Source organism: Argopecten irradians, chromosome 3 (assembly GCF_041381155.1).
Source record: "Argopecten irradians isolate NY chromosome 3, Ai_NY, whole genome shotgun sequence".
Lineage (NCBI taxonomy): Eukaryota > Metazoa > Mollusca > Bivalvia > Pectinida > Pectinidae > Argopecten > Argopecten irradians.
The window spans coordinates 41,500,564-41,528,560 of record NC_091136.1 but is presented as its reverse complement, the minus strand read 5'-3'; the positions used below and the strand labels follow the sequence as shown (position 1 = coordinate 41,528,560).

The following is a 27,997-nucleotide window of genomic DNA, read 5'->3' as shown; positions in this document are numbered from 1 at the left end:
CCTTGTGGCGCTTTACATCGAGTTACTAGTTACCAAAATGGACGACGTTTTGTGAAGGCCAGATAAATATTGAAGAATGGGTGGACGAACAGGGAATGCAGGTTATTACCAATAACGTGTTTCACTTGAGACATGAAAATGCAATATATATCAACTCATTTAACATCCCAAATACGTTTTACTTTAACGCACAGTGGAAATATACGACCGTTTTTCTACTCCTAACGTGTAAAAACATGTCGGTTATTTCCCCCTGTCTCCAGTATATTGATTTCCTTCCAGAATATTTTCATTATTAATGCATTCTGACAGCTCTGACGCTATGCCATTGCCTTCTTTAATATCTTACTTTGTTATATATGAATATCTGTGTATGTATTATATGACTAAGCTGAAGTCTGTGTCGCTGGATATTTTCTGTAACGTTAGTGTAAGCTTACAAATGTAACGTACAGTAAGCTATTAGGACTAAAAAAAGTTAGGTCATGTTAGCTACAGCAGTAAAGCAAATGCACTACCAATTCTTAAAAATAGGACAAGTGACAGGCACTAGGCGATACTCAAACAATCATGTGAAACATTTAACACAAGCTTAAGAAACATTTGAAATACTTAAGTCATATTGCACATAAAACTTATCCATCAATCAGATTAAATAGGCCTACATTATACAAGAAACAATAAGATTTATTTTGTGTTGTATACAACAGCTGTACAATGGAATAACATAAGCTCATCAGTGACCAATTTTTGGCAAGCACCTGTCATCGCCATCATGTGTGTATTGGTATGGTTACACTCAAATTTCCAAACAATATTTCGTAGAAACCTGCTTGGAAGTGTCTTCTGTAAGAAGATGACTTTATTCTCAAAAGTTTGTGTTACAGATCGTAAGTCGTCATTATTGATGGCTTGACCATATGATAAGAAGAACCATACAAATACACATGTGATGGCGATCACGAATCATGGGTACTTGGGGAGAATTAATCGCCTGCCAGTATATACAATAAACATATTTAATAACAAAATGAAGTGAATCTGTATGTGTACATGTAACCATGGTTCATCCTTGACATTCTGACTGTAGTTATAATCCACCCCTGGACTATGTGTACAACAGCAGAAATACTAGTTTAGTCCCTTGTCGTGGTGACCTAGGTGTGCATCAGAAGAATCAAATAATGTAACATTGGTTGAATGATTGTAATTGCTTTGAAGTTGTTCATCGGCATCACTACTCTCAGTCTCTACATAATCTATAAAGAAAGTCTCTGTCATCCTCGATATTCCAGGTGTTCCGATCACTTACGATCTCTACACCCCTGGACTATCTCATAGTAAAACTGGAAGTAACAGAATAGAACATGTAATGTAGTCATTTGATGTACATCAAAAGAACCGTATAACGGTACACTGTGGTTGACTGTGTGGCTTTGATGTTAGGCGTCGCTCTCTCTGTAGTCTTCAAAGGAAATCTTTGCTGGCCTGTGATTGGTCAAATGTTTTCAGCTGAGCTGCCTTCAATTTCACTATGAGATAGTCGAGGGGTGTAGAGATCGTAAGTGATCGGAACCCCTGGAGTATCGAAGATGGTCTCTGTAGGCTACCATGACATATATAATCCAGGGGTGCATGATATAATGACAGCGATATATGTATATGATTTTGTTCGCCCCAATTTGGAATGTTAAAATATGCAAAAATATTGTTTATCTGAAGGGATGCAGGCAAAATCCAACATGACAGCTATGAAAGGCCAGCTTGGATTACGCAGCAGTGGTAATTACAGATTTTGTGTGTTAATCATATTTTACGTGAAAAATAATGATGAGAATAAGTTTCTTTATAAACGGTAAACAAATGTAGCTTTTAATTATGTTAAAGTTCTGAATATGACTTGAATGTAAAAAAGTTAAGTTCTTTCTTAAGAAATTTCCAACTTCACTATATTTCTTGCTAATTAATCAATTTACTATGTTTGCCTGTTCGATTTCTGTTCCTATTTACTCAAACAATTCATATCCAAATTAATGTCTTTTCCTAATTTCTAATTGTGAAATAATGTAAATATGTCTATTACCATATATAATTTTTGCCTCAAACTAAAATAACATTTCAATTTAAAAAAAAATTCCCTTTTCACATTAATCAATTGAAAATTACTGTAAGACAAATTCCTTTTGTGATTTCCAGCGCTGGCCCCTACATCTGCCAAGCTGACAACACAGTACCTTGTGTTAGATCACATGAACAACCATTACAGCAAAATTGTCAATGCAAAATGTAAGTATGACCATCAAATAATAATATAAAATATACATCCATATGAAATGAAGTTACTTTAATCTAGAATAAATACCTGTATAGCACATATGTTTAGTGATTTTGGAGTGATGAAAGATCCCCAGCTCCTTCCCAATTCTTCCATTTACATGTGATTGAATATTGAAAAAAAAACCCAAAAAAAACAACAACATCTGAACACTTTCCTAGGAAAAAAACCAACAACATTTGCCCATTACAAAAGAAAGACGCCTCATTGAGTATGATGTTCCCATAAAACATTGATGCTGTCACCAAAGCTGTAAATGGTACACATATTGTTAGGTTAAATGGAATGTACAGAAAATATTGAATAGACTAATTTTTTCATTAAAATATTTTTCAATGTTTTAGCTGCCATAGACAACAGGCCACCAAAGGTACTGGCAACCAGTCAGAAAGGTAAGTAAGACAATCAATATCTTTCATCTATTTGTCATTTACGAAGTCTTATGTGTTTTACAAATATATTAAATGGTAATATTAGATTGAGTGGCTTTTAAAAAAGTGTAATTTATTTTAATTAAAACCTATCTTAGAAATGATAGCTCCAATATTGTTGTGTCATCTAATTTCAATGTTAAAGCTTTTGAAGTAATCACTTATATAATTAGTTTATGGAATAATAAGTCTATGGACATATAATTATGTTTATTGTACTCACAGTACTGGTCATAAAAGAAGCTAAAACAGAAAACATATATTGAATTTTAAGTATATAAAGTTAAAACTATAATTTAAATGTAAGTACAATGTACATTGTAACATTGACCAATAAGAAGAAAACAAATCTAATTAAAAAAAATACTGATTCTTATGTTGAAATAATAATAAAAATCATCTAGATATTGTTTGAGGTTAATGTTTACATACCTCTGATATATGAGATGTTTGGACTTTTATCTTCATAGCACGTGATAGGAAAACAAGAGATTATGTGAAGAAGACTGGGGTACGTCCCGGCTCTAGTATGAACGTTCGACCTTCTTCCAGAAATGTTTATTATGACGATATGGATGGAATGGTTGATCATGATGAACTGGTAAGGGTTTCTTTCATTTGATGTCCTATTAACAGTCAATAATTAAATGATGTGCCATGTTTAGGAGTTGGAGAAAACCCGACATATCAATCTATAGAAAAATCACTGACCGAACAGTCAGTACCTGGCAACAGCCCCATGTAGGTTTCCAACTTGAAATCCAGAGATTGTAAAGATAGGGCTCTAAATTGATACCTGATATACACTGTAGTTTTATCAAATCAATTTTCACTGTAAGAGAAAAATAACTTCCGATACAAGGTTGTGTTAAGTTGCATTAAAAAGTTTAAGTTCTATTTTGATATTAAGTACAGGACAAAGAACAACATTTTACCATCAGTAACTATAGCTGTATGAAGCGGTTTTCTAGTTCAAATTTTAGTGTGATCTGTACTTATAGCTGAAAGAGAGCTGATGAAATAAAAAAAAAACATCAATGATTTATAAAAATAAACAAAAGAATTCCTACATCATTAAGGTATACATATTTTATGAATAGTAGAAATCACCCCATCATAAATATGGCCCATTTACAGTAATTTGATCTTAGCCAACATTTTGCATCAGGCCATGTCACTTTCAGTTTTTCTTGCCTTTAATGACATAGCATCTGGTAATTATCTTATTTATACAGACTCTGTTTAGATAGTATTATGTTTTGTTCCTTTTAAAACTTAAATTCACTGTTTGGTAACATATCAATCAATAATTTTTGATGCTGTGAAACAGCATTCTTAGGTACGCTCGGCGAACCTGTGCACATCTAAACAATAAAACCACTCCGCGATGAAAATTAAATGTTGTTTTGTTCATTTTACATATTACTTGATAGTATGAATGTATCGAACCTTAGTATTCAAAACCACAAACATTAAATTTGTTCATACATATGCACTAAAGACGGTATGAATTAAGTGTTCAGTTGGGACTCTATGATTTATGTATCCCTACGCGTCATGTATGGTCCCAAAAATCATGAACAACGCCTTCTTCGATGTCTTCCTACGCGGCAGAATTTCGGTCGATTTTGGATTGTGTATGTCTATTTCAATTTTACGTAATTCATCCTACTGATCGATTAATGTAACGAAATGTTTGGAAGATAATTGCAAAAAAAAAGTTCTTATTACGGTTATAGAGTTTTTTAATTTGGTTGTATTGACGAACTATATCTGGTGATATCATTGCGCAGTAAAAGTTAATAGGTCACTGGGACTTGTGCCTTTTGTTTATCGACAACTGGGTTATATTGAAAGGGAAAAGGTACAAAATTTGTCGACAGAAACTTACAAAATATAATGATTATATAGATCTATATAAGTGACAAATGAACTTATATTGTTTTACGGTAGCCTTACGAAGACTTGCTAAAGTCTGATGCATTGCATCTAGTTTTCTTGACGTGTTATAAGTAACCAAATAATGTACCTTTTATTTGACTTAAATATCTGGCCATAATTTATTATTATTCAAAAGTCGGCAAAGCAAAAATCACGATATATTCTTCGCGATAATATGCTGCCAACCATTTACTTGCTTACACCCGGTCCACCCCAACTGCGAATGATAAATATTATGAAGTTCCTTACCGTCAATCGATTGATTTGTAACACAGCGAGAAATTCTGTACCGTGTAGCGATAAACGCTAACACTCTACCGACACATGTACAACGTGGCTATTTTTAAACTCGAGTACTGTCGCCAAATCCACAGGTAAATCGCGGGGCGCTCTGGCTACATCAGCTATACCAAACACAATCGTAAATGTTACAAATACCGTAAAATCTTGTGTTACTTACACACCAGTGTACTTTGCACATGTATTTTTTCTTATGGCTTTAAATACTGAAAAAAATCTACTATCGGGTTATTTTGGTCATTCAAATTTTGGGGAAAACGATGTCCGGGGAACCACAAATTCAGTGTTATAAAGGTGGTAATTTCATTGCAAAACATTCACAATAAATGCTTGACAACTTGCACAAAAAGTGTTGTATTTAGAAGAAATAACATAAATTATAAGCTGATGTATACTTTCAGTGTTTTTTTTAGGCCGAATCTACCGCCGAACTTCGGCTGTTTCCCCTAGCTCAAAAGTAGCATATTTTTCCCAAAATAAAATCGTATTTTCCCAAAATAAAATCGTATTTTCCCAATTGAGTTGTCTGTCGTTTATTGATAGCAGTTGTCTTGTCCCAGTGTTTTTTTGTCTCAAAAGATGCCGTAATAAATTCAGAAAAACATCGTAGAACTTCCGTGTTTACTGTTATCTGACTGCAAAGCGCGCTGATGATTGATCGTTATCGCCAATGCGTTTTACTTCCGGTATTTCGTTCAGGGTCACTCTTGAGTTTGAATCACATTATCTGTAAACGTATTTGTCAAGCGTCTATAGGATTGTGAACGCAGGTACGAGTCAAGGGTGAAAATGTCGCATAATTCAAAATATTACAACAAACGGCTCAACAAAAAAGATGCCAGGGGTCTGACAAGGATAAATGACCTTTGGAATTTGAAAAATTCGACACAACAAACTGAATTACTAGTAAAACTATGTGTACACCGACAGTCACACAGCCAGGATGAGGTTAGTAGAGTAGTCCATATCTGATACCTTTTGTTTTCAATTTTCCTGTTGGTAATCTACTGCCAATTGCACTAATAGACTAGTAATTTATTCAGTTATTTTATTTAAAAATAATCCTTAAGTTAAGTGTTCTAAATAAATTACTAACTTAAAAAATGAATCTTTGTGTTTACCTACTAGTTTATTTCAGATTGAGATAAACTTTAGCTAGATAACTATGATATCAAACTATTAGTTAGGAAAAATAGATCACTTGGCAGTTGAGTAGTGATAAATTCAATCATTATAATTCTCTGATTTTCTTAATAGTTATTAACACACTGACAGATTGTGCTGATGTCCATTTTTATTTTTGTCTTTGCAGGAAGAATGAGAAGTTGAAACTTCAAGACATACAACACCGCTTCATGACGGACCAAGTTTTACAACAATGTTTCCCCTCTGTCAAGCAACTATATGAGCTAGCAATGCTCATCCCACCATCCACTGCTGTTGTGGAAAGAGGTTTCTCTCTGATGAACAATATTCTGACACCAAAGAGAAACCGACTTTCACAACGGCAGCTGGAGGGTGTGATGAGGATCTGCCACACTGAAGTAAAACTTCAATCTACAGATCTGGAGAAGTTGGTTGATGACTTCAAAGGACTGAAAAAAAGAAAACGGGACATGTGAATTCTATACAAATTTACTGTCTAAAAGACGATTGAATATGTATTGTTGATAAATAACACCGATTTGATGTAAACAATAGTCTCAAACCTGAGATTTAGAGACATTTCAGACTGTGATTTTTCACAAATCTTTACGAAAACAAAATTGTCTGTAATTTTCATTTCGCAGCCATACAGTACTGTATTGTACCTTTGTAAAGTCAAAGCAAAGGCTGGTACATCATAATAAAACTGAATTGTTGATTTTGTGTGTTTTTTCTGTGATTTTGTAATGTTTCATATTTTCCCAATTTCCCCCATATGCCGATCATATTTTCCCAATCAAAAAGGCACAGGCTGTTGTTGAAAAAGAGTTAAAAAAACACTGATATAGCTATATTTGGCTATTGTAGCCGTATTCTTGATCTTGCAGAACATGTCAAAAACATTGGCAGTCCGCCGTATTCGATCCGTACACATGTCAATGTCTGGAGATATTACACATGAATAGTTATCAGAACTATTTGAAAATATTATAATTTAGTTACTTTAATATTGCCACAATAAGTTTTAAGTGTGTTTGAGATCATTAACAAACTTTAAAGAGCATTCCGATAGCATTTACGTTGGCTTGCAATAATCACATCGTGAGTGAACTCACTATCTGTACGGCACCAGATCCAAGCTGATGGCTAATTATATATAACAGTACGGTTACTGCCGTTCTATCATAAGATTGCACGATTGTGTTACAGTACTAGTGTATCGACTCACTGTAGTAGATTACATCGCTACATGGTACAGGTGAAGTGTCTATGTAACACGCATTGTGATTGGCTGAAGTGTGTATATAAATAAACGTTACACAATGCAACCTATTTGTGCAATTGGGACGTTGTAAGTACGTCGAAACAATTACAAATGTTCATAGATAAACATCTGAAAAATTAATATTTGTAAAATAGAAGTATTACGCTGTAAAAATAAATAACGCTGATATAGTTAGAATTCGCGCTGTAATATACATGACTGTTGGGTGTTTTTTTCCGTAGTACACCTAGCACATGTGACGAACTTGACTGACAGAGTTTCCTGAAATAGCTGTTGTAAATATATAAATAAGATGATTGAAAAAAAATCAAACATGGAAAGAGATAACACACAATCAGGTTATACTAGCTGTAGAAGAATACATAATATTGATTTAAACATGATAATACTGGTACCGTTAATGAATAAATATGAAGGTCAAGAAGAAAGTATCTGCTAAAACAACTGTTCAGTTTCATAATTATGGTAAGGTATATTTAAAATGTCAATTTAACTCTGAATTTGAACTTTATACTGAATAAAAAAGTGTGGAAGTACTAAAAATCGTCGATCGCCAAGCTGCCAACGCGTGCATATTATAAGTTACCGGTAAGTTACATGTGTGTTTGCACTAATCCCTATTGAGATTCCTCCTCTAGACTCTTTTATATTCGGACGTCTGATAGATGTCTCTCTAAAAGTACGCGAAAGGGTAGTGAACCTATGGAAATATATCTAAATCTCTCGCTAAAATTGCGACGTTCAACGTAAAAATCCACCTGTCGGAAACATCGCAAATGTTGTTGTAATCCACTGTCGGAACAGCAAAGTTGCGAGGAACAGATGGTTCTCTGCTTCCACGTGTTCGGTCTATCATGACACCAACAAAGGTCAGTGAAGAAGTTGTTAAATTCGTCGAATATCGGAAGAAAATGAGACCAAGCATGGCTGGCTAAAAAAAACAGCTTTACTGTGCACACACGTTTTTAGCTCACCTGGCCCGAAGGGCCAGTGAGCTTATGTCATGGCGCGGCGTCCGTCGTCCGTCGTCCGTCGTCCGTCCGTCCGTCCGTCCGTCGTCCGTCCGTCCGTCCGTCCGTCCGTCCGTCCGTCTGTCCGTCAACATTTCCTTTAAATCGCTACTAGTCATAGAGTTCTGCATGGATTGTAACCAAATTTGGCCACAAACATCCTTGGGGGAGGGGGAACAGAACTTGTATAAATTTTGGCTCTGACACCCCGGGGGCAGGAGGGGCGGGGCCCAATAGGGGAAATATAGGTAAATCCTTTAAATCGCTACTTGTCATAGAGTTCTGAATGGAATGTAACAAAATTTGGCCACAAACATCCTTGGGGGAAGGGGAACAGAACTTGTATAAATTTTGGCTCTGACCCCCCGGGGGAAGGAGGGGCGGAGCCCAATAGGGGAAATAGAGGTAAATCCTTTAAATCGCTACTAGTCATAGAGTTCTACATGGATTGTAACTAAATTTTGCCACAAACATCCTTGGGGGAAGGGGAACAGAACTTGTATAAATTTTGGCTCTGACCCCCCGGGGGCAGGAGGGGCGGGGCCCAATAGGGGAAATAGAGGTAAATCCTTTAAATCGCTACTTGTCATAGAGTTCTGAATGGAATGTAACAAAATTTGGCCACAAACATCCTTGGGGGAAGGGGAACAGAACTTGTATAAATTTTGGCTCTTGCCCCCCGGGGGCTGGAGGGGTGGGGCCCAATAGGGGAAATAGAGGTAAATCCTTTAATTCGCTATTAGTCATAGAGTTCTACATCGATTGTAACTAAATTTTGCCACAAACATCCTTGGGGGAAGGGGAACAGAACTTGTATACATTTTGGCTCTGACCCCCCGGGGGCAGGAGGGGCGGGGCCCAATAGGGGAAATAGAGGTAAATCCTATAAATTGCTACTAGTCGTAGAGTTCTGCATGGATTGTAACCAAATTTGGCCAGAAACATCCTTGGGGGAAGGGGAACAGAACTTGTATAAATTTTGGCTCTGGCCCCCCGGGGGCTGGAGGGGTGGGGCCCAATAGGGGAAATAGAGGTAAATCCTTTAATTCGCTACTAGTCATAGAGTTCTGCATGGAATGTAACCAAATTTGGCCAGAAATATCCTTGGGAGAATAAGAACTGAGTTTGTAAAAATTTTGGCTCTGGTCCCCGGGGCAGGAGGGGCGGGGCCCAATAGGGGAATTATAGGTAAATTCTATAAATTGCTACTTAATTGTCCAAGAGTTTTGTATGGATTGTAACTAAATTTTGCCACAAACATCCTTGGGGGTAGGAGAACAGAAATTGTATAAATTTTGGCTCTGACCCCCAGGGGGCAGGAGGGGCAGGGCCCAATAGGGGAAATAGAGGTAAATTCTATCAATCGCTACTTGTCCTAGAGTTCTACATGGATTGTAACCAAATTTGGCCACAAACATCCGTGGGGGTAGGGGAACAGAACTTGTATAAATTTTGGCTCTGACCCCCCGGGGGCAGGAGGGGCGGGGCCCAATAGGGGAAATAGAGGTAAATCCTTTAAATCACTTCTTCTCATAGAGTTCTGCATGGATTGTAACCAAATTTGGCCAGAAACATCCTTGGGGGAAGGGGAACAGAACTTGTATAAATTTTGGCTCTGGCCCCCCGGGGGCTGGAGGGGTGGGGCCCAATAGGGGAAATAGAGGTAAATCCTTTAATTTGCTACTAGTCATAGAGTTCTGCATGGAATGTAACCAAATTTGGCCAGAAATATCCTTGGGAGAATAAGAACTGAGTTTGTAAAAATTTTGGCTCTGGTCCCCGGGGCAGGAGGGGCGGGGCCCAATAGGGGAATTATAGGTAAATTCTATAAATTGCTACTTAATTGTCCAAGAGTTTTGTATGGATTGTAACTAAATTTTGCCACAAACATCCTTGGGGGTAGGAGAACAGAAATTGTATAAATTTTGGCTCTGACCCCCAGGGGGCAGGAGGGGCAGGGCCCAATAGGGGAAATAGAGGTAAATTCTATCAATCGCTACTTGTCCTAGAGTTCTACATGGATTGTAACCAAATTTGGCCACAAACATCCGTGGGGGTAGGGGAACAGAACTTGTATAAATTTTGGCTCTGACCCCCCGGGGGCAGGAGGGGCGGGGCCCAATAGGGGAAATAGAGGTAAATCCTTTAAATCACTTCTTCTCATAGAGTTCTGCATGGATTGTAACCAAATTTGGCCAGAAACATCCTTGGGGGAAGGGGAACAGAACTTGTATAAATTTTGGCTCTGGTCCCCTGGGGGCAGGAGGGGTGGGGCCCAATAGGGGAAATAGAGGTAAATCCTATAATTCGCTACTAGTCATAGAGTTCTGCATGGAATGTAACCAAATTTGGCCAGAAATATCCTTGGGAGAATAAGAACTGAGTTTGTAAAAATTTTGGCTCTGGTCCCCGGGGCAGGAGGGGCAGGGCCCAATAGGGGAATTATAGGTAAATTCTTTAAATTGCTACTTAATTGTCCAAGAGTTTTGTATGGATTGTAACTAAATTTGGCCACAAACATCCTTGGGGGTAGGAGAACAGAACTTGTATAAATTTTGGCTCTGATCCCCCGGGGGCTGGAGGGGTGGGGCCCAATAGGGGAAATAGAGGTAAATCCTTTAAATCACTTCTTCTCATAGAGTTCTGCATGGATTGTAACCAAATTTGGCCAGAAATATCCTTGGGGGAAGGGGAACAGAACTTGTATAAATTTTGGCTCTGATCCCCCGGGGGTAGGAGAGGTGGGGCCCAATAGGGGAAATAGAGGTAAATATTAAAATTCCTTCAGAAAAGAAACAATGAACCTGTATTCAGAAAATTATTTGGCATTACAAACCAGGTGAGCGATACAGGCCCTCTGGGCCTCTTGTTCTCTTCTATTTTTAGATCAACTCAGCCAATCACAATGCGTGTTACATAGGCACTTCACCTGTAACATGTAGCGATGTAATCTACTACAGTGAGTCGATACACTAGTACTGTAACACAATCGTGCAATCTTATGATAGAACGGCAGTAAAATGCCACTAACCTTCTAGCTTGTCAGTTTTGCTGTAATAATATTACAAACCACTTATTGAAAATCCTAAATATAGGACAGTTTAGGACTCGTCTTATAAATCCCACGTGTGTTTTGACTTTTTGCACACGGCCTGCAGCCGGGACATGTTATGGCGGTTCCCTACGTAATGAGCATAGCTAGATCTATAAGGAGTTTCATATGCAGTTTTACTAGAAATATGAAGATTTGTTAAAATATCTAAAATAAAGAAATACTAGTCAAGTGAATTTTTATGCAATTTGAAGAATATTTGTTTTGTTTTTAAGTAGATATAGACGCATTGTTGATGATATATAGATCGGTTAAGCTAACTAGCCATTCAGTTTCGTTAAGCTGGATGAGAGGCCCGAGCGTAGCATCCAGTACCAGTTTACCTGTGGATTTGGCGACAGTACTGGAGTCTATAAATAACTACACTCATTCAATACATCGATACAAGTCAGCGGTAGAGCGGTAGGGGTTTATATACACGCATCGTTCGCAGTTGGGGTGGACCGGGTGTAAGTCCGATGCATTACAAGTTTTTTTGATGTTACCAAGGACGTATATGAGAAGGAGCTTTTGTGTTTGTGCACTGACCGTGACGTTGGGCGACGACCGTTTTCCTTTGATATCTGCCGGCGCAGCCTTTGATGTAGCTTGCGGGTGCGAGGGTTACCGTCTTACTTTCTAAAGCGGGGCCGTCATTTCATGAGCTGTCGTACTTTTTAACGAAAATTTAAGACATATCTTCTAAATCTTCCGTCCTTAAAGCAAGTGATAAACGTTGTAAAATTTAATAAACTTTACATTGGTGTTTCGTTTGACTTGATAAGACAAGTATTTGTTGAGAAAAACGGTTTTTATTCCCGGTTCATAGGCGTCTCGTGTGGTGTTTAGTAGTGTAAAGAGACAGTCACGAATCCTTCTCACTTATAAATCCTTGATGTTACCGACTAGCGTTCTTGTGAATTTAAAATAAATCTGAGTGTTATATGTAACGAAATAATGTACCTTTTATTTGGCAAAAGTATGTGGCCGTGATTTATTAGTCAAAAGTCGTCAAAACAACCCATGTTAATTTTTTAGAAAGGGAACCAAAACATATCCGGAAATGGTAATACATGTATTTCTAATGTTATATTTTTCCGAAAATATTCTTAAATGTTTGAAGAGATATTGATGAAATTGATAATTTTAGTAATTAATACAGAATCATAAAAAAGATACTCAGATTCTGACCGGTTTTATTGGTGTTGAAATCATTATTTCAGAAATAGTTTAAAATTTTAATATAAAATTTACTTCAGGAAAATGAGTTATTCAACTTATTGTTCTTGAATCAACTTATATATCATAAAATAAATACGATATACCGTAAACATATTTTGTTTAACTCCCTAATATAACACTGTACACTTAGTATACTAAATTCAATATTTAAATGCAAAACCAATTTCTTTATTCCTTTGTTTGAGTTCTTCATTCACAGCATCTATTAGTGGCCTTGGTACTTTGATTATTTCAGAATGACTATGACCCAGAAGATGATGATGATCGTTTAGTTTTGGACATTATGAAAACAACTTTAAAATCTAACAGACCAGACAGGGTAGAGAGCACCGAGGCGACTTATGGCGGTTCACAGTCCTATGAGGCTCATAGTGGACAAGGTCAAGGCCACAACTACCGCAGTCAAGGTCACAGTTATCAACAGCCTGAGCCCCAAGGCTATCACTACCAGGCGTATCAGCAAACAAATAGAACAGGCTATCCCAAGAGACCTCAGTCAGCTAGATCTGTACGATCGGCTACAAGTGGTGTATCAAGGTCAGCTTTGGCACAGGGAGCAACACATAACAGAAAGGTTGAGGATGGAGATATACTAGCCACACGGAAACATGTTTTCACAGAACCTGACAAACCTTTTACACCTAGAACTTTGAAATCAACAAGAACGTCAAAATTGAGCCAAACTAAATTTTATACAGCGCCTCCTCAGAAGAGGAAAGACCAGCCAGAGGAAAGGCACAACGAGACACGGTTAGAGGAAACAGTTGAAAGGCCGAAACCTAAACCAAGGAGAGCTAAGTCACCTATGAATAGAACAGAAACTCCTCTTACTGAAACCAGTCTTATGTATGAGACTTTACAAAGCAGAGATTTCACAAAGTTTAGTAAAGACAAAATGGTTCCAACACTAGATATTTCCATGGACAAAGACCACCTCAATTGGATCAAGGAACAGGCCTCCAAGGCTGAGGTTCGTGCCAAAAGTTCAAGGCTTCGGTCAAACATGGAACGAATAAAGGAGAAAGACATGCTTGAGACGACAGAAATGGGTGAGACTGGTAATCTCACCTCAGGTAGTCTGGGCCGAACCACTAGGTAAATTTCCTGGATATATGTAGCTAAACATAGTCACTTGCAGGTCAATTACTTATATTTTCTGAGGAATTATTCTTGACTGTTAGTACAGTCAGGTGAAGCAACAATTATATTAAGAAACTGTCTATAAGCTTGACCCTTTGAAAATGACGAATTCAAGCAAATCTGTAACCCTCGAGAGAATGGGAGCAGCATGGTATTATCATGTGATTAGATAATAAATTAATGTAATTATGAATGTGAACCTTGTACAGAACAGTTAGTGCATGTCAATATTAGCAAATAATTACCAAACTGTCAGGTTTCTAGAGAATATGATTATTTTGAAATTGAAGAATGGATGTCTTATTATCCTAAAAAATAATTCCATATCTTTAAAAACTACATTATAATTACAATTTTTCCGTCTGTTATCTAATTTTCACCCACGGTTTTTGTTGTAGGTCGTTCGGTACCAGAACTATGGGTCGATCAGCACGTCTCAATGATCAGTGAGTACTTGTATCTACAATGAACCGTAATTGTGTATCTTAGCACCTTTTCTGTTGGTTTACTTGTCGCTATCACACTTCCCCTGTGGGTGACATGGCTGTGACTACATTCCTGTTATAACTATCCAATCACTTGTATCATTACTACCTAATGTCTGCTTTAATTTTCACCTGTGACTTAAAAACTTTATCTGTCAATGTACTGTGACTTGTCTTAAATCTTGACCTTTAACCTTAATTCCTAATGACAAATTTTCTACTATGCATATCTATATTATTCCATTTCTTTGGATGTTCAGAGTTGTCTGCTCTTGGGAACATGAATGTTGATCAATGTTATATATGATTTATATACTGGCATTAGAACATGTAAATCCGTTTTTGTTTTAGAATATGAAGTATTCTTTTCTCATGCAAAGTTTTGATGTAACTTAACTATGAATTATTGCTTTTAAGAGTAGACAACTCTGCATATATATGATGACAGAATGGAATAATGAATTCTTCTTGCACACTGAAGTATTCTCCATTTGAAAAAAGTGATCCAAGATCTTCTTTCTAATGTCTATAAGCACATTCCATGAGTAACCAGCTACTGGAAAAATAAGCATTTAGTAAAGTTAGGCCAGTTATGTACGGAGTTTTTGAAACTCTACAATAGAGAATGTTTACTGTGTATATATCTATTCAGTATACAGATGTACATTTGTATACCTTGGTATATTTAAGGATTAACTTGAATAGATTTTTTATGTTATGGAGATATAACACAAAAATCTGAGTGTACTCTAAATAAACTGCGAAGCGGTTTATGATGAGAGTACACTCAGATTTTTGTGTTATATCTCCATAACATAAAAAATCTATTCAAATTAATCCTTATAATTCAATTTACTAAAGATAATCTCTTCAATATTTAAAATTCATTTTGGGACTCTTTTGTCTATGAAATCATTACGCCGTCATCTCAGCCAATCAGAAGCAACGTTACAAACGGCGACGCCATTTTTTCCTTTATGGACTGATAAAGTAAATTTTTAAGCCAATGAAAATGCTTGTTACAAGCAAAATTGAATTATGTTATATTAATTTGTATACATATCAGGAAGAATGGGAAAATTTAAGATTTTTATGATAGATTATTTTATACCTATTTTGTATTAAGTGAATATAAAAAGTTAATCTGTAAAATAAGGAGTTGGTTTTCATTTGTTTGTATGTTCTGGTTTAAAATTTGTAGAAAGACCTTTTTAAAAGTTTTCTATTAATGTCAGATGGCACATTTCATGGTAGATTTTATATGTAATGATGTGTGATTGTAATCTGTTATATCATTTGATTTTGATATTTTTATAAACAAATTTAAAACTTTGATATATTTTACAATAGGAAACATTGATTTATAATTAGGATTTACCCAGAATTTCACTTTTGGTGTGTGATTTCACATTTTATAGTTGCTTTATGCATTAAATTTCCATTTATCTTAGTGTAATTTATATTTATAATGAAGATTTATCACATTAAGTATTCGCAATTTTCATAAAGGCATTCGGAAATTGTGGAAGCGAGAAAGAGAAATTAATGTTAAAAATGTGTTCTCTCATGATATTAAAAGGTTATAGTTGAAGATCTACAAAGTATATTTGGAAAATGATTTATTCAAAAAAAGTCTTCTTCATGTATTTCTTTTATAGTTGAGAAACTGAATTTGTGTCAAATCCAGGTTTTTCTGTAGTTTATAGACTTTGTCTGTGTCAAAGTTTAGTTTAGTACATATAATTAAGACCAACCAACTCATTTTAAAAGCATTTTCCTACAACTTTTAGTCTACAATAAATTATCCAGTATCATAATAGTACAATTGCATTTCATCTTCTAAACCCCACAAATACTGTTGTATAATTATGCATTACTTCTTATTTCAAGCATGAAATTGTTTCTTTACTACTTTCTTCTAAATTATGATTAAAAACTTCCAACAATCTTTTCGAAAATAAATTATGGGTTATACAATGTATTTGATCTGATACTTAAACAAAAATTCATGTAACTTATATTAATTTTCAAGAAATCATGTTATGGAATTTCAGATTACATGTAAGAACCAATAAGAAAACAGATCTGTATATTCTATAGTTTCACATTTTTTTTTAAAAATATTGAATCAAGTGTTAGTGGGAAAAGCATTTTTTACCAGAAAATAATGTCAAAAACTTATCTCAATGTTGAATTTTAAAAAGTGATATAAATATTGAGTGTTGCTAGGAAAATATGTCTATTTTAGGATTATGTTCCAATATAAACCACGATCTAATTATAGAATTGTCTCTATGTAAGTATATGGATTATAATTAGATCGGTAATTGCATGGAATTGAAATTGATTCAGTTTATCAGTTTTTCAGTCTGTTTTGAATTATTATTCATAAAGTATATTTTATCAACCTTTCACCAGTGATGAATATTTGATTGTATGCTTCTCTATATAATTATACTTCCTGTACATGTTGACCTAATAATATAACCACAATTTTAAAATCAAATATAGCGTTAAACAATATGGCAAATTTCAGACAAAAGATGTGGTTGCTTAGAAATTTCTGACAAAGAAAAACAAGGAGTTTCATACAAATTTTTACAAGTACTGTTTTTATCACTGGTGAGATACTATTTCTACAGAAGAGATAGAAGTTTTCTAAGTTATTGTAATTTCTGCATGATCAATAACTGTATTAACATACCCTACATGTACATATGTACATGGCATTATCATACCCAAAATATCCTAACTAAATCTCTTTTGAGAAAATTCATAATATTGTTAAAAAATGTTAATAAGGACATGCAAATGGAACAATTGGGTTAACATGCCTTATTGAGATCAAATATTGACCTAAATGTTATTTGATTAATGATAGTCTTTAAAGGTTCATGATAAAGCTTACTATAAGCTGCTTTCTTTAATTCTTTAGAGCTAATTTGCCCAACAAATCCTTTCAACATTATAAAGCTAAAATTATCTGTGGGTACTTTCTCAAATTTATTCTAATTATATAACATCTGAACTTTTAAACTGATTCATTTTTGATGATTGAATTCCTGTTTTGCATATTCATGTACATGTATACATGTGATGTAAATTTATTACTTGATTTTAATTACATCAGACTTGATTTAAATATCAGATGTCAACATTTAGTGTGCATGTCTTGTGAAGTCCATCTAGTTTTATATCAAGAGTGGAAAGAATATCTAGGGTAATAGATAGTTAAAGTTGTATCAAATTTGTGTAAAGTATATACAGTTTACATGTATTTATTAAAATATTTTCTCAATTAATTGACAAATTATTTATGAAAAACGTACATTGTTAATAGTCTGATAAGCTACTTATCAATGATAGAGCTCATGCAATAGTATTAAAAGGAGAATATGATCGACCCAATATCTTAATTGATGGAAAATGAGATTCAATGCATATGTTATTGTGTAATTAATTGGTGCTTGTCAAACAGTTTAACTAAGCTTTAATATCAAGAATAAAACTTGAATATTCTTTCTATTTAATGTAAGGTGCATTTATGACTGTGGATTAGAATAATCTGTTGAAGTCTTCCTGAAGGAAACTGCATTGCCATACAGCATTATTTGCTTCTTTTATTTAGATAATGAAAAGAGCATGTTTGCATGGAATTATTTTTCTAACAGTAGGCTATTGAACAGCAATTTTCTTGATAACTATGATATCATATTTATCTGTTAATAAGCTCAAGACTATAGTAAGAGGTTTAAATGAAATATTGTTCTCACTTGATAAATGGGTCTGCATTGATATACTTGATAAATTACTTTACATACGGTATTCACTAGACACAAGGGGCAGTTTGTGAGTATTCTATCATTTGTAATGTATATCAGAAATTGCTGTAATAATTTGTATTGATATTGCATTGACATCCCATAATGCATATATCATATTGTCCAGTATTTCAATAATTTGTGATCTGGTATAGGTTGTTTTGTCCTCTGTAGTGATGCTGTTTGATCCAAGTTTTGATGTTTAAACTTTTGTAAAGATTGATAGTGTAATTTAATGTTGAATAATTAAAATCAATTGCTGAAATTTCTTCTGGTTTTGTTTTCCTTTTTGAAAATAAGTTCTTTGTTAAAATGTTGCAGTTGATGGTTGTTTGTGTAGAAGTTGCTTGCGATTTTTTATTCTTACATTTTTTACCTTATTGCTTGAATTTAGAGCTTTAGATTCAGATTTGTATAGATATTAATGTATAGAGAAAATTCAACAAATTTGTAGATAAATTAGACCAGACATATAAAATTCATAGTTTTCCAAAGCTGCTTATTCATGGAATATTTGACAATTAAGGTTCACTTTTTATGTCTTCATTACATGTATTATGTTTGCACCCTCACAGCTTCTTACATTAACTCTCTTCTTTCTGTGTTTGATTTTTCTGTCTCAAAATTTTACTAATTATATTTGGTTACTATGCATTTTGATCACATTTTTACATAATATATATATGTTTATAACAAAAGTCACATTTTTTTCTGTAATGTGTCTGCTGATTGATATTAATGTGGCACTTAAAATGAAGTGTGGTTATTAATAATGTAGCTACCAGGTATGCTATTTGTTTTGCAAATTTTAACAAAAATGTGCATATGTCTTAAAAAAAAACTACTTTCCACCTTCTCAGGATAAAAAAGTAGAGGCTTATTTTTTAATTGCCCGTATGATTGTGGAAGAAAAACTTTTTGACTGATTATTGCTTCTGCTTTTAAAGGATGATAAATTAGACACAGACCCGCTTTACATTGATAAACCAACTTGCCTCGACATAACTTATACATGAAGAGCACAAGGAATTTATTGCACTCTTTACTGCTAACTATAGCTACCAAAGATGAGATATGAATATGTTTGACACTTCACATTTAGTATTAATTAAAGATGCTCCACTGCAGAGAGAGAAAATGATATAAAATAATTTATTTTGCTTTTGGTACATGCACCATCAGTACTTCATTCCATATAGGACATTAAAGTGCCATGGAATTTTTTCGGGACGCAATTAATTATTTTTAATATTTTATCTTGAAGTCAAATAAGAAGCTCAAACTTTTCAATGTTGGTAATGGTGTAAAGTAACATTTGCAACTGAAGAAACATATTAATTTATCAATTATCAGAGGTGTAGCATCTTTAAGACAAATAAAATTTACTTATGGTTGCTTTTAGGAAAGATGAAGGGGAAATTATTGTGTAGGAAAAAGTATTAAAAATGCTCTATTGGCTACTTTTAGGAAAAGTATGAAATAAGTACTTTATCAATCTTTTGACTCAATTTGGATCTTTTCTTGAGGAAAAGATGATTGCTTTGATTGGCTTTTAGAAAAATGATATAATTTATCTTTATGAAAGATAGCTTGATAGCTTTTAAAAGGTTTACCACATATAATCACCATTATATTTCCACATATAATCACTGTTATATTTCAAAGACTAAATAAATATGACTTATCCGCTATAAGTCGATCTGATGTTAAATTCAGATCCTTATTTTCACTTTGTAAGGGGATCTGACAGCATTCCATTACAGGTCATTATTCTGGTGACCTTCAGATTGACCTATCATAATATTGCTTCCAGAATTTAGAAAGTAAATTTTTGGGGCAATAGGTAGTTTGTAAAACCTGCAGAATCCTTTTTGTGTAGTCATTTCACCCATAGAGAACAACACAGCTATATATTCGATGTGATCGAATATTGTTCTTTAGCTAAATGAAACTGAAATACAGAAGGTATAAAGGTCACCATCCTCGATATTCCAGGGGGTTCTGATCACATACGATCTCTACACCCCTGGACTATCTCATAGTAAAACTGGAGGCAACAGAATAGAACAGGTAACTTATTCATTTGATGTACATCAAAAGAGCGTATAAAGGTACTCTGTAGTTGACTGTGGCTTTGATGTTAGGCGTCACTCTCTCTGTAGTCTTCAAAGGAAATCTTTGCTAGCCTGTGATTGGTCAATTGTTTTCCGCTGAGCTGCCTTCAATTTCATGAGATAGTCCAGGGGTGTAAAGATCGTGATTGATCGGAACCCCTGGAATATCGTGGATGAAAGGTCACCAGAACATGATCTCTTATGGGATTTTGTCAGATCCTTAATTGAATGAAGAGAGAAAAGGATCTCAATTTTAATCAGATTTCTTATATAAAGGCCTGTACATATATTGAAAGAATATTAAAGTAGCTATAGTGATAGTTGTTGGCCCAGTATAACATGTTATTTGCTATATTGCTAATTGTTATTTGATGATGTGAAATAACAGATATCCACTTACACAGAATGTCTACACAAAATTAATTGTAACTAACAGTTTTAGATGTTGCAACATAAATGTGAGTATAACATTTTCGATGAAGTGAAACCTTAAGATATCAAGAATATTTTTTGTTTAACATCTCATAAAGGGTCATTTAAGGATATGCCAGATTTAAGAAGTCAAAGAAAATTGTAGAATGTGAAGGAAACTATAGAGACCTACACTCAATACAATGTACATATGTGAATGTATGTTTAAAACCCAGAGGTGGAGCGCTGATTGTAGTGTGTTGGGACATCCGACCTGGTCACTTTAGCCCTTTACTCTGATATTTATGATGTAGGGTAGGTTTTGCTGTTCTCTGTACATAAACAATATAGTGCCAGAACTTGATAAGAACACTTGTATAGGTGATTTATACCACAATAAATATAACTATATAGCTGTGCCAGTTGTCACTCAGATTTATACTCATCATGATAAAGAGGCTTCATTAATAAACCGGACTTTCCAGTACTTAGATTAACAAAAGAGGTAGGGATGTTGAGTAAAACCATCTGAACTACCAATTTACAGAGTACTTAGATTGACAAAAGAGGTAGGGATGTTGAGTAAAACCATCTGAAATACCACTTTACAGAGAGGAGGAGCTGCAGTATGTTGAGTTCATGAAGGAAGTGACCGATGATGTCCTTAACAGGGGTGTATTTACAAACAGGTGAGTGGTTCATGGAACATGAACACTTTTTATACATTCATGTTTTGCAACATTGGATAAGACCATGTGTGGGCTAACAATTGTTAAGTATTGATTAATTACAACCACAATTGATTCAAAGCAAAACACCATCATCGATATAAAGCAAAGAAGAATGCCATTACAGTAATTCAAGTATAGCAAAACACTTTTACATTAAACAAAAATGGTTTTGATTCAAAACAAAACAACAATTTAGACAAGCTAGTTCCAACAAGGTTGGTAGTCTTGTCATTAAACCTCTCTCATATGTTGTCCTTGACCTATTTTTACTAGACAGTGACCATCACTGAACAATGACCTTGACATCAAAAGACAATGACATTAATATTATTGCGTGAACTAGGGTATGAGGATATAATGATCAGGAACTAGGATATCACTAGACAATGACCGTGACCTTTGTTTTATGTGTAAAGTGACCTTACTCATAAAACAATATGATTCCTTTATGTTGAAGCATTGTTACCACATACCCGGGTAACAATAAAATCGCTATGACAATAACTTTGATTCATTTCTAACACTAAATTTGCCATGAAATATGAATTATTAGTTATATCCCTTTGACTGCAATTACATTGATTTACACCAAACACTGACTTGACCTCTAATTTCCCTAGAGTAGACAAATGACATTGACATGTCCACTAAACATTTTAATCAAATACAGTACATGGATATAATAATAATGTATTATACTTTTATTGCCTGCAGTTTTGTTTCTCAAAATTATAAATACGGATATTAGACAATGAGATGTACAAGATATTTATTTACTGTTAGAATTTATGTACCGATTTACTGTTTCTTATCATCAGGGTATTGAAGCAAGTTTTTAACACACACATCGAGAAAAGGAAAGGACAACTGGATGAGGTATACATAATGTATTTGGTAGTAGTTATTATCAGTAGAGAAGCAAATATCAAGATCAAACCACCCTGAAGTTGTTTCCTTTTAATAATAGTATATGGTTCCAACACTTATAAATTTCCCTTCAAATTACTTTAGAGATATCAAACAATATGTTCTACTTTTGATTGGTTGTCAATTGTAAATGTTATATGAACTGGTGGAAGAGAAGATGTTGCCAAAACAGTTACAGGTATATCCTAAACTCTTTACTTATTTTGTAGTCGCTGTGATTTTTAATTTTTTTAAAGTATTATTGTAATTTTTGTCATCGTGTTTCGTCCGTCGTCGTGCGCCGTCCGCCGTCCGCCGTGCGCCGTGCCGCCGTGCGTCGTGCGTAAGACTATTTATACAAAAGCCTACTCCTCCTTCATCCTTTGATGGATTTCATCTATATTTGGTTTGAAGCATCATTAGGGAAGGACAATCATATTTTATATAAATGAGCCTGGTCCGACCCCTAGGGGCTGAGGGGTGGGGCACCAAAAGAGCAAATTTTCTTATTTTAAGCTTTAAAATCCTACTCCTCCTTCATCCTTGGATGGATTTCATCCATATTTGGTGTGAAACTTCATTGGGGAAGGACAATCATATTTTATATAAATGAGCTTGGTCCGACCCCTAGGGTCAGAGGGGCAGGGCCTCAAAAGGGCAAATTTTCTTAATTTTAGCTTTAAAATCCTACTCCTCCTTCATCCTTGGATGGATTTCATCCATATTTGGTGTGAAACTTAATTAGGGAAGGACAATCATATTTTATATAAATGAGCCTGGTCCGACCCCTAGGGTCAGAGGGGCGGGGCCACAAAAGGACAAATTTTCTTAATTTTAGCTTTAAAATCCTACTCCTCCTTCATCCTTGGATGGATTTCATCCATATTTGGTTTGAAACATCATTGGGGAAGGACAATCATATTTTATATAAATGAGCCTGGTCCGACCCCTAGGGGCTGAGGGGTGGGGCCCCAAAAGGGCGAATTTTTTTATTTTAGCTTTAAAATCCTACTCCTCCTTTATCCTTGGATGGATTTCATCCATATTTGGTGTGAAACATTATTGATGAAGGACAATCATATTTTATATAAATGAGCTTGGTCCGACCCCTAGGGGCTGAATGGTGGGGCCCCAAAAGGGCAAATTTTCTTAATTTTAGCTTTAAAAACCTACTCCTCCTTCATCCTTGGATGGATTTCATCCATATTTGGTGTGAAACTTCATTAGGGAAGGACAATCATATTTTATATAAATGAGCCTGGTCCGACCCCTAGGGGCTGAGAGGTGGGGCACCAAAAGGGCAAATTTTCTTAATTTTAGCTTTAAAATCCTACTCCTCCTTCACCCTTGGATGGATTTCATCCATATTTGGTGTGAAACTTCATTAGGGAAGGACAATCATATTTTATATAAATGAGCGTGGTCCAACCCCTAGGGGCTGAGGGGTGGGGCCCCCAAAGGGCAAATTTACTTAATTTTAGCTTTAAAATCCTACTCCTCCTCCCTTGGATGGATTTCATCTATATTTAGTGTAAAACATTATTGGGGAAGGATAATCATATTTTATATAAATGAGCGTGGTCCAACCCCTAGGGGCTGAGGGGTGGGGCCCCAAAAGGGCAAATTTTCTTAATTTTAGCTGGCTCACTTCCTGTTTTAAGGTTTCAGTCTCCGATCTCAATGAAAATTGGTCTATAGGGGTTTTAATTGATGCCTAACAACATGCAAACATTTTCGTAAAGATTTTGGTATTCCAAGATGGCCGCTGGCCCACTTCCTGTTTTAAGGTTTCAGTCTCCGATCTCAATGAAAATTGGTCTATAGGGGTTTTAATTGATGCCGAACAACATGCAAACATTTTCGTAAAGATTTTGGTATTCCAAGATGGTCGCTGTCCCACTTCCTGTTTTAAGGTTTCAGTCTCCGATCTCAATGAAAATTGGTCTATAGGGGTTTTAATTGATGCCGAACAACATGCAAACATTTTCGTAAAGATTTTGGTATTCCAAGATGGCCGCTGGCCCACTTCCTGTTTTAAGGTTTTAGTCTCCGATCTCAATGAAAATTGGTCTATAGGGGTTTTAATTGATGCCGAACAACATGCAAAAAATTTCTTAAAGATTTTGGTATTCCAAGATGGCCGCTGGCCCACTTCCTGTTTTAAGGTTTCAGTCTCCGATCTTAATGAAAATTGGTCTATAGTGGTTTTAATTGATTCAGAAGGCGGAACTTTAGGTAAGAACAATCATATTTTATAAAGGACAGAGGTAAGACCCGTGGGGATAGTATGACCGAGGTCCAAAATGGGAGCTTTACTGAAATTTGGCTTTAAAATCTGACTCCTCCTTATATTAATCCTTGAATGGGTTTCGACCATATTTGGATGAAGGGCTACCAAGTTTGGTCAACAAATGACATTTACCTTTTTCAGAAACTTACATATTCAACTAAGGAGTTCCTTGTATTGATTATATTAATCGTTAACCAATACTTTATACTGTGACTTTGTTGTTTTGTGCCATGAGTCAGATGACCGTTAAGGCCCATGGGCCTTTTGTAGTCTGTGATTTTTAATTTTTTTAAAGTATTATTGTAATTTTTTTCTTATTGTTTTTAAAATGTTCTCTGATTTACAGTATAAAATGAGAGGAGTTCTGGATGAGATTAGGAGAGACCTGGATATTCCAAATGAGCCTGACTCTGACATGAGTTCCTTAACAGAATCTCCAAACACTTCATCCCGACTGAAATCCACAGGATATACAGGAAAAACCAACAGCCTTGGAATCTCCAAACCCTTTGACAGGACCTTCAACTCAACCATGGATTCCCAGAACACATATGGTCTACAGAGTACCTCGGGAGACATGTTCAGCACAATCAACTCCGAGATTGATAGGGATGATATGTCCAACACACAGGCCCTACAGAGCTACCAGCTAGAAATGACGAGGAAAGATGCAATAGACGAGGGAGAAGAGGAAGAAGTTAAAGAAGAGGAGGAAGTTGAGGAGGGGATAACACCAGAGGTGGCAGATCCACAACCACAGCCCAGAGGTCATCTGATACAAGTCGGATCAAGAGAAACAGATGATGAATCGGTTCATTCATCAGCCTCAAAAAGCAGAAGGAATAGAAGGAATAAAATGTCAGATGATGCTGCGTCTGCTCCATCCCAGGATGAGGCATTAGAGAAGGCTTCAGTGCATTCTCAGGCATCACAGTCTCGACTGACTCCTGGCACCAGAAGCAAACCCAGCAGTGTTGTATCAGCCGCATCTCGAGGACAGGAGGTAGACAATGCCTCCACACACTCAAGGATAAAACCTGCTTCTGCACAACCAAGACAATATGGTGACGGCTATCAGAATACACTGCAATCTCCTAAAGCACGATCTCTGGCCTCCCGTGGTGAGGAGACAGATGACACACTAACACACGACCATTCACAGGCACTGAGTGATGGCGAGACTGAAGGGGCATATGGTGAGGACGAGTTTGAGGAGAGTGAGCCTGAGGATCAGTTAGGCAGAGCTACACACAGAACATCGGATGATGACTTCTAATGAATACTTGTACACTTGTGGAATCTTTCCAAACTATCTGCAGCTTGTACTCATGTTGGGAAAGATTTCCTAGTTTATTTTGGACACTGTGCTACAATATTTTATAACTATGTTCTAATCTTTTCTATAAATACATGTGCAAAAATATGTATTTCAGTAAATTGTTCTGGTGGAAATGATTATTTGAAGAAAAACAAAAAGATGCAGGATTTACTTAGCAACAAGATTATAAGTCTTTAGGGAGAAAATGTTATCTTAAATGTTATTCACTTGATTGGCTTATTGATGCACTGCATATCTGGAGAAAGTGCTGAAAAACTGAACACCACTCACTTGTTCATAAATCAACCCATCATATTCTTCCCAGGTACCTTGTTAGAATTGCTCACCAAACCTTGTCAAACCCTCACACTCGCTTATCTATACATTGTCGGATGTCGTTAAAAGTCACAATTAATCATTAATTTATCAAGTCATCACTACAATATTTCAGATATTCTTACTGCACAGATAACTTAACATTTTACCAATAGCTGGCTACTAGTATGCATGGTGGAGTATAATCTTAGTTTAAATTATCGGACACATTTTCCATCACCTCAGTTATTGCATTTTAGTCATGATAACTGTAAATTAAACCATCTACACATACATGCATATTTATTATATATTTACCGGTAATTCTGATGTACCGTAGTAACATGGAGAAATGTTACTCTGATGGATTAGAATTAGCTAAAACTGGTTTTTCTTGCAGCAATGAAAACTTGTAGCATGACATTCCTTGTAACATTAGGCAAAACAGATTGAATGGGGCAGGGGGGGATTCTATAAATTCTTTCTAAACTGCAGGTGTTTAAAATATACTGTAATAGAGGGTATTTTTTTTTTTGTACCTAAAGTTATGTATGATGTGATTTGTTATGATAATTTGAGAGCTGTACAGGGTAGTTCAGTTAAAGGCATTTTAGAAGACTTGTTGATAATTGATATCTCTTTTATAATTGATGTAGTAAGTGCTGCTGGATTTACATATATATAAAATGTTATGTTCCAAATTTATCTTAAAGCAACAATGTGAGAGTTTATTTACGTTTAGAAACTTTTAAAACCCTTACCAAAATCTGCTCACAATTTGTTCATAAGAGGCCCATGTGAGAAACTAACAAAATTTGCTTACATTAGGTTGTATGAAAATAAATTAACTGGCTCATGGCCATGCACGGTTCATGGTCTTTCATGTTATGGGGATCCCTGGAGTACTTAGTACAATCTTACCCCAGTAATGTTATGCATGCTGTATCTGTGATCTAAACTCTATCTGGCTCAAAACTCTATAACTGCTGAAGGAAATCGGTATATAAATTTAGAACAAAAGAAATGTTGTAGATGTAATATTAATATTGTTATTCACTTCATTGGTCACCTATTGTAGTTTTGTATTAACTTATCATTTGCTTAACATTATTGTTTCTTGTCTCTTTCCCATATCTTAACCGTCCATTTAATGGCTGTTGCAATATATTTTATCCTATATTTTTGTTTTGATGGTAGTACACAGAAATACATATATACTGTGTACTCCATACATAGGAAACCTTGCATTTTGTATGTTGTTATTTACGTATAATTTACATAATTTGCAATTAATGAAACCAGATGAATTTTTACATATTTTTTTTTTATTTTGCATGGTTATTGTAATTGTGTCATTTGTCATTGTAGTACTAGTCATCACATATAATATTAATAAAAACCTTGAACTCTTTGATACATACGTGTACACCAAGCCTTAAACTATGATATTTTACCAAAAAACAAATTAATATGTACAGTAATTTCATCTTTAATGTTTAAAAGGAATAGACTACAATATTTACATACATGTACTCTAAAGTTAGAGATAATAAAATCAATACAATTATTTGTACCGTTAATGTGAACTGTGATAACGAAGTTAAAGCTGCAGCATATTCTGTGATTATACCTGTAATTTCCCAATCAACCAAGTATTCTATGTTTTCATATATGTGTATCATGCA

General features: G+C 35.2%; 1 protein-coding gene and 1 long non-coding RNA gene across 2 annotated transcripts; both read left to right on the top strand.

Annotated features, from left to right (window-relative positions):
* On the top strand, positions 1-27,995 carry LOC138318623 (spermatogenesis-associated protein 7-like). Its single transcript, XM_069261153.1, has 10 exons — positions 1-101; positions 1,723-1,782; positions 2,197-2,286; positions 2,680-2,727; positions 3,237-3,367; positions 13,017-13,876; positions 14,320-14,367; positions 21,364-21,441; positions 22,302-22,359; positions 25,026-27,995. The coding sequence occupies exons 1-10, from the start codon at positions 77-79 to the stop codon at positions 25,953-25,955; spliced, it is 2,328 nt and encodes a 775-aa protein (XP_069117254.1). The 5' UTR covers positions 1-76; the 3' UTR covers positions 25,956-27,995.
* LOC138318626 (uncharacterized) lies at positions 5,916-7,000 on the top strand. Its single transcript, XR_011207893.1, has 2 exons — positions 5,916-5,955; positions 6,320-7,000. It is a non-coding gene; the product is annotated as an uncharacterized lncRNA (long non-coding RNA).
* Positions 27,996-27,997: the final 2 nt, after the last annotated feature.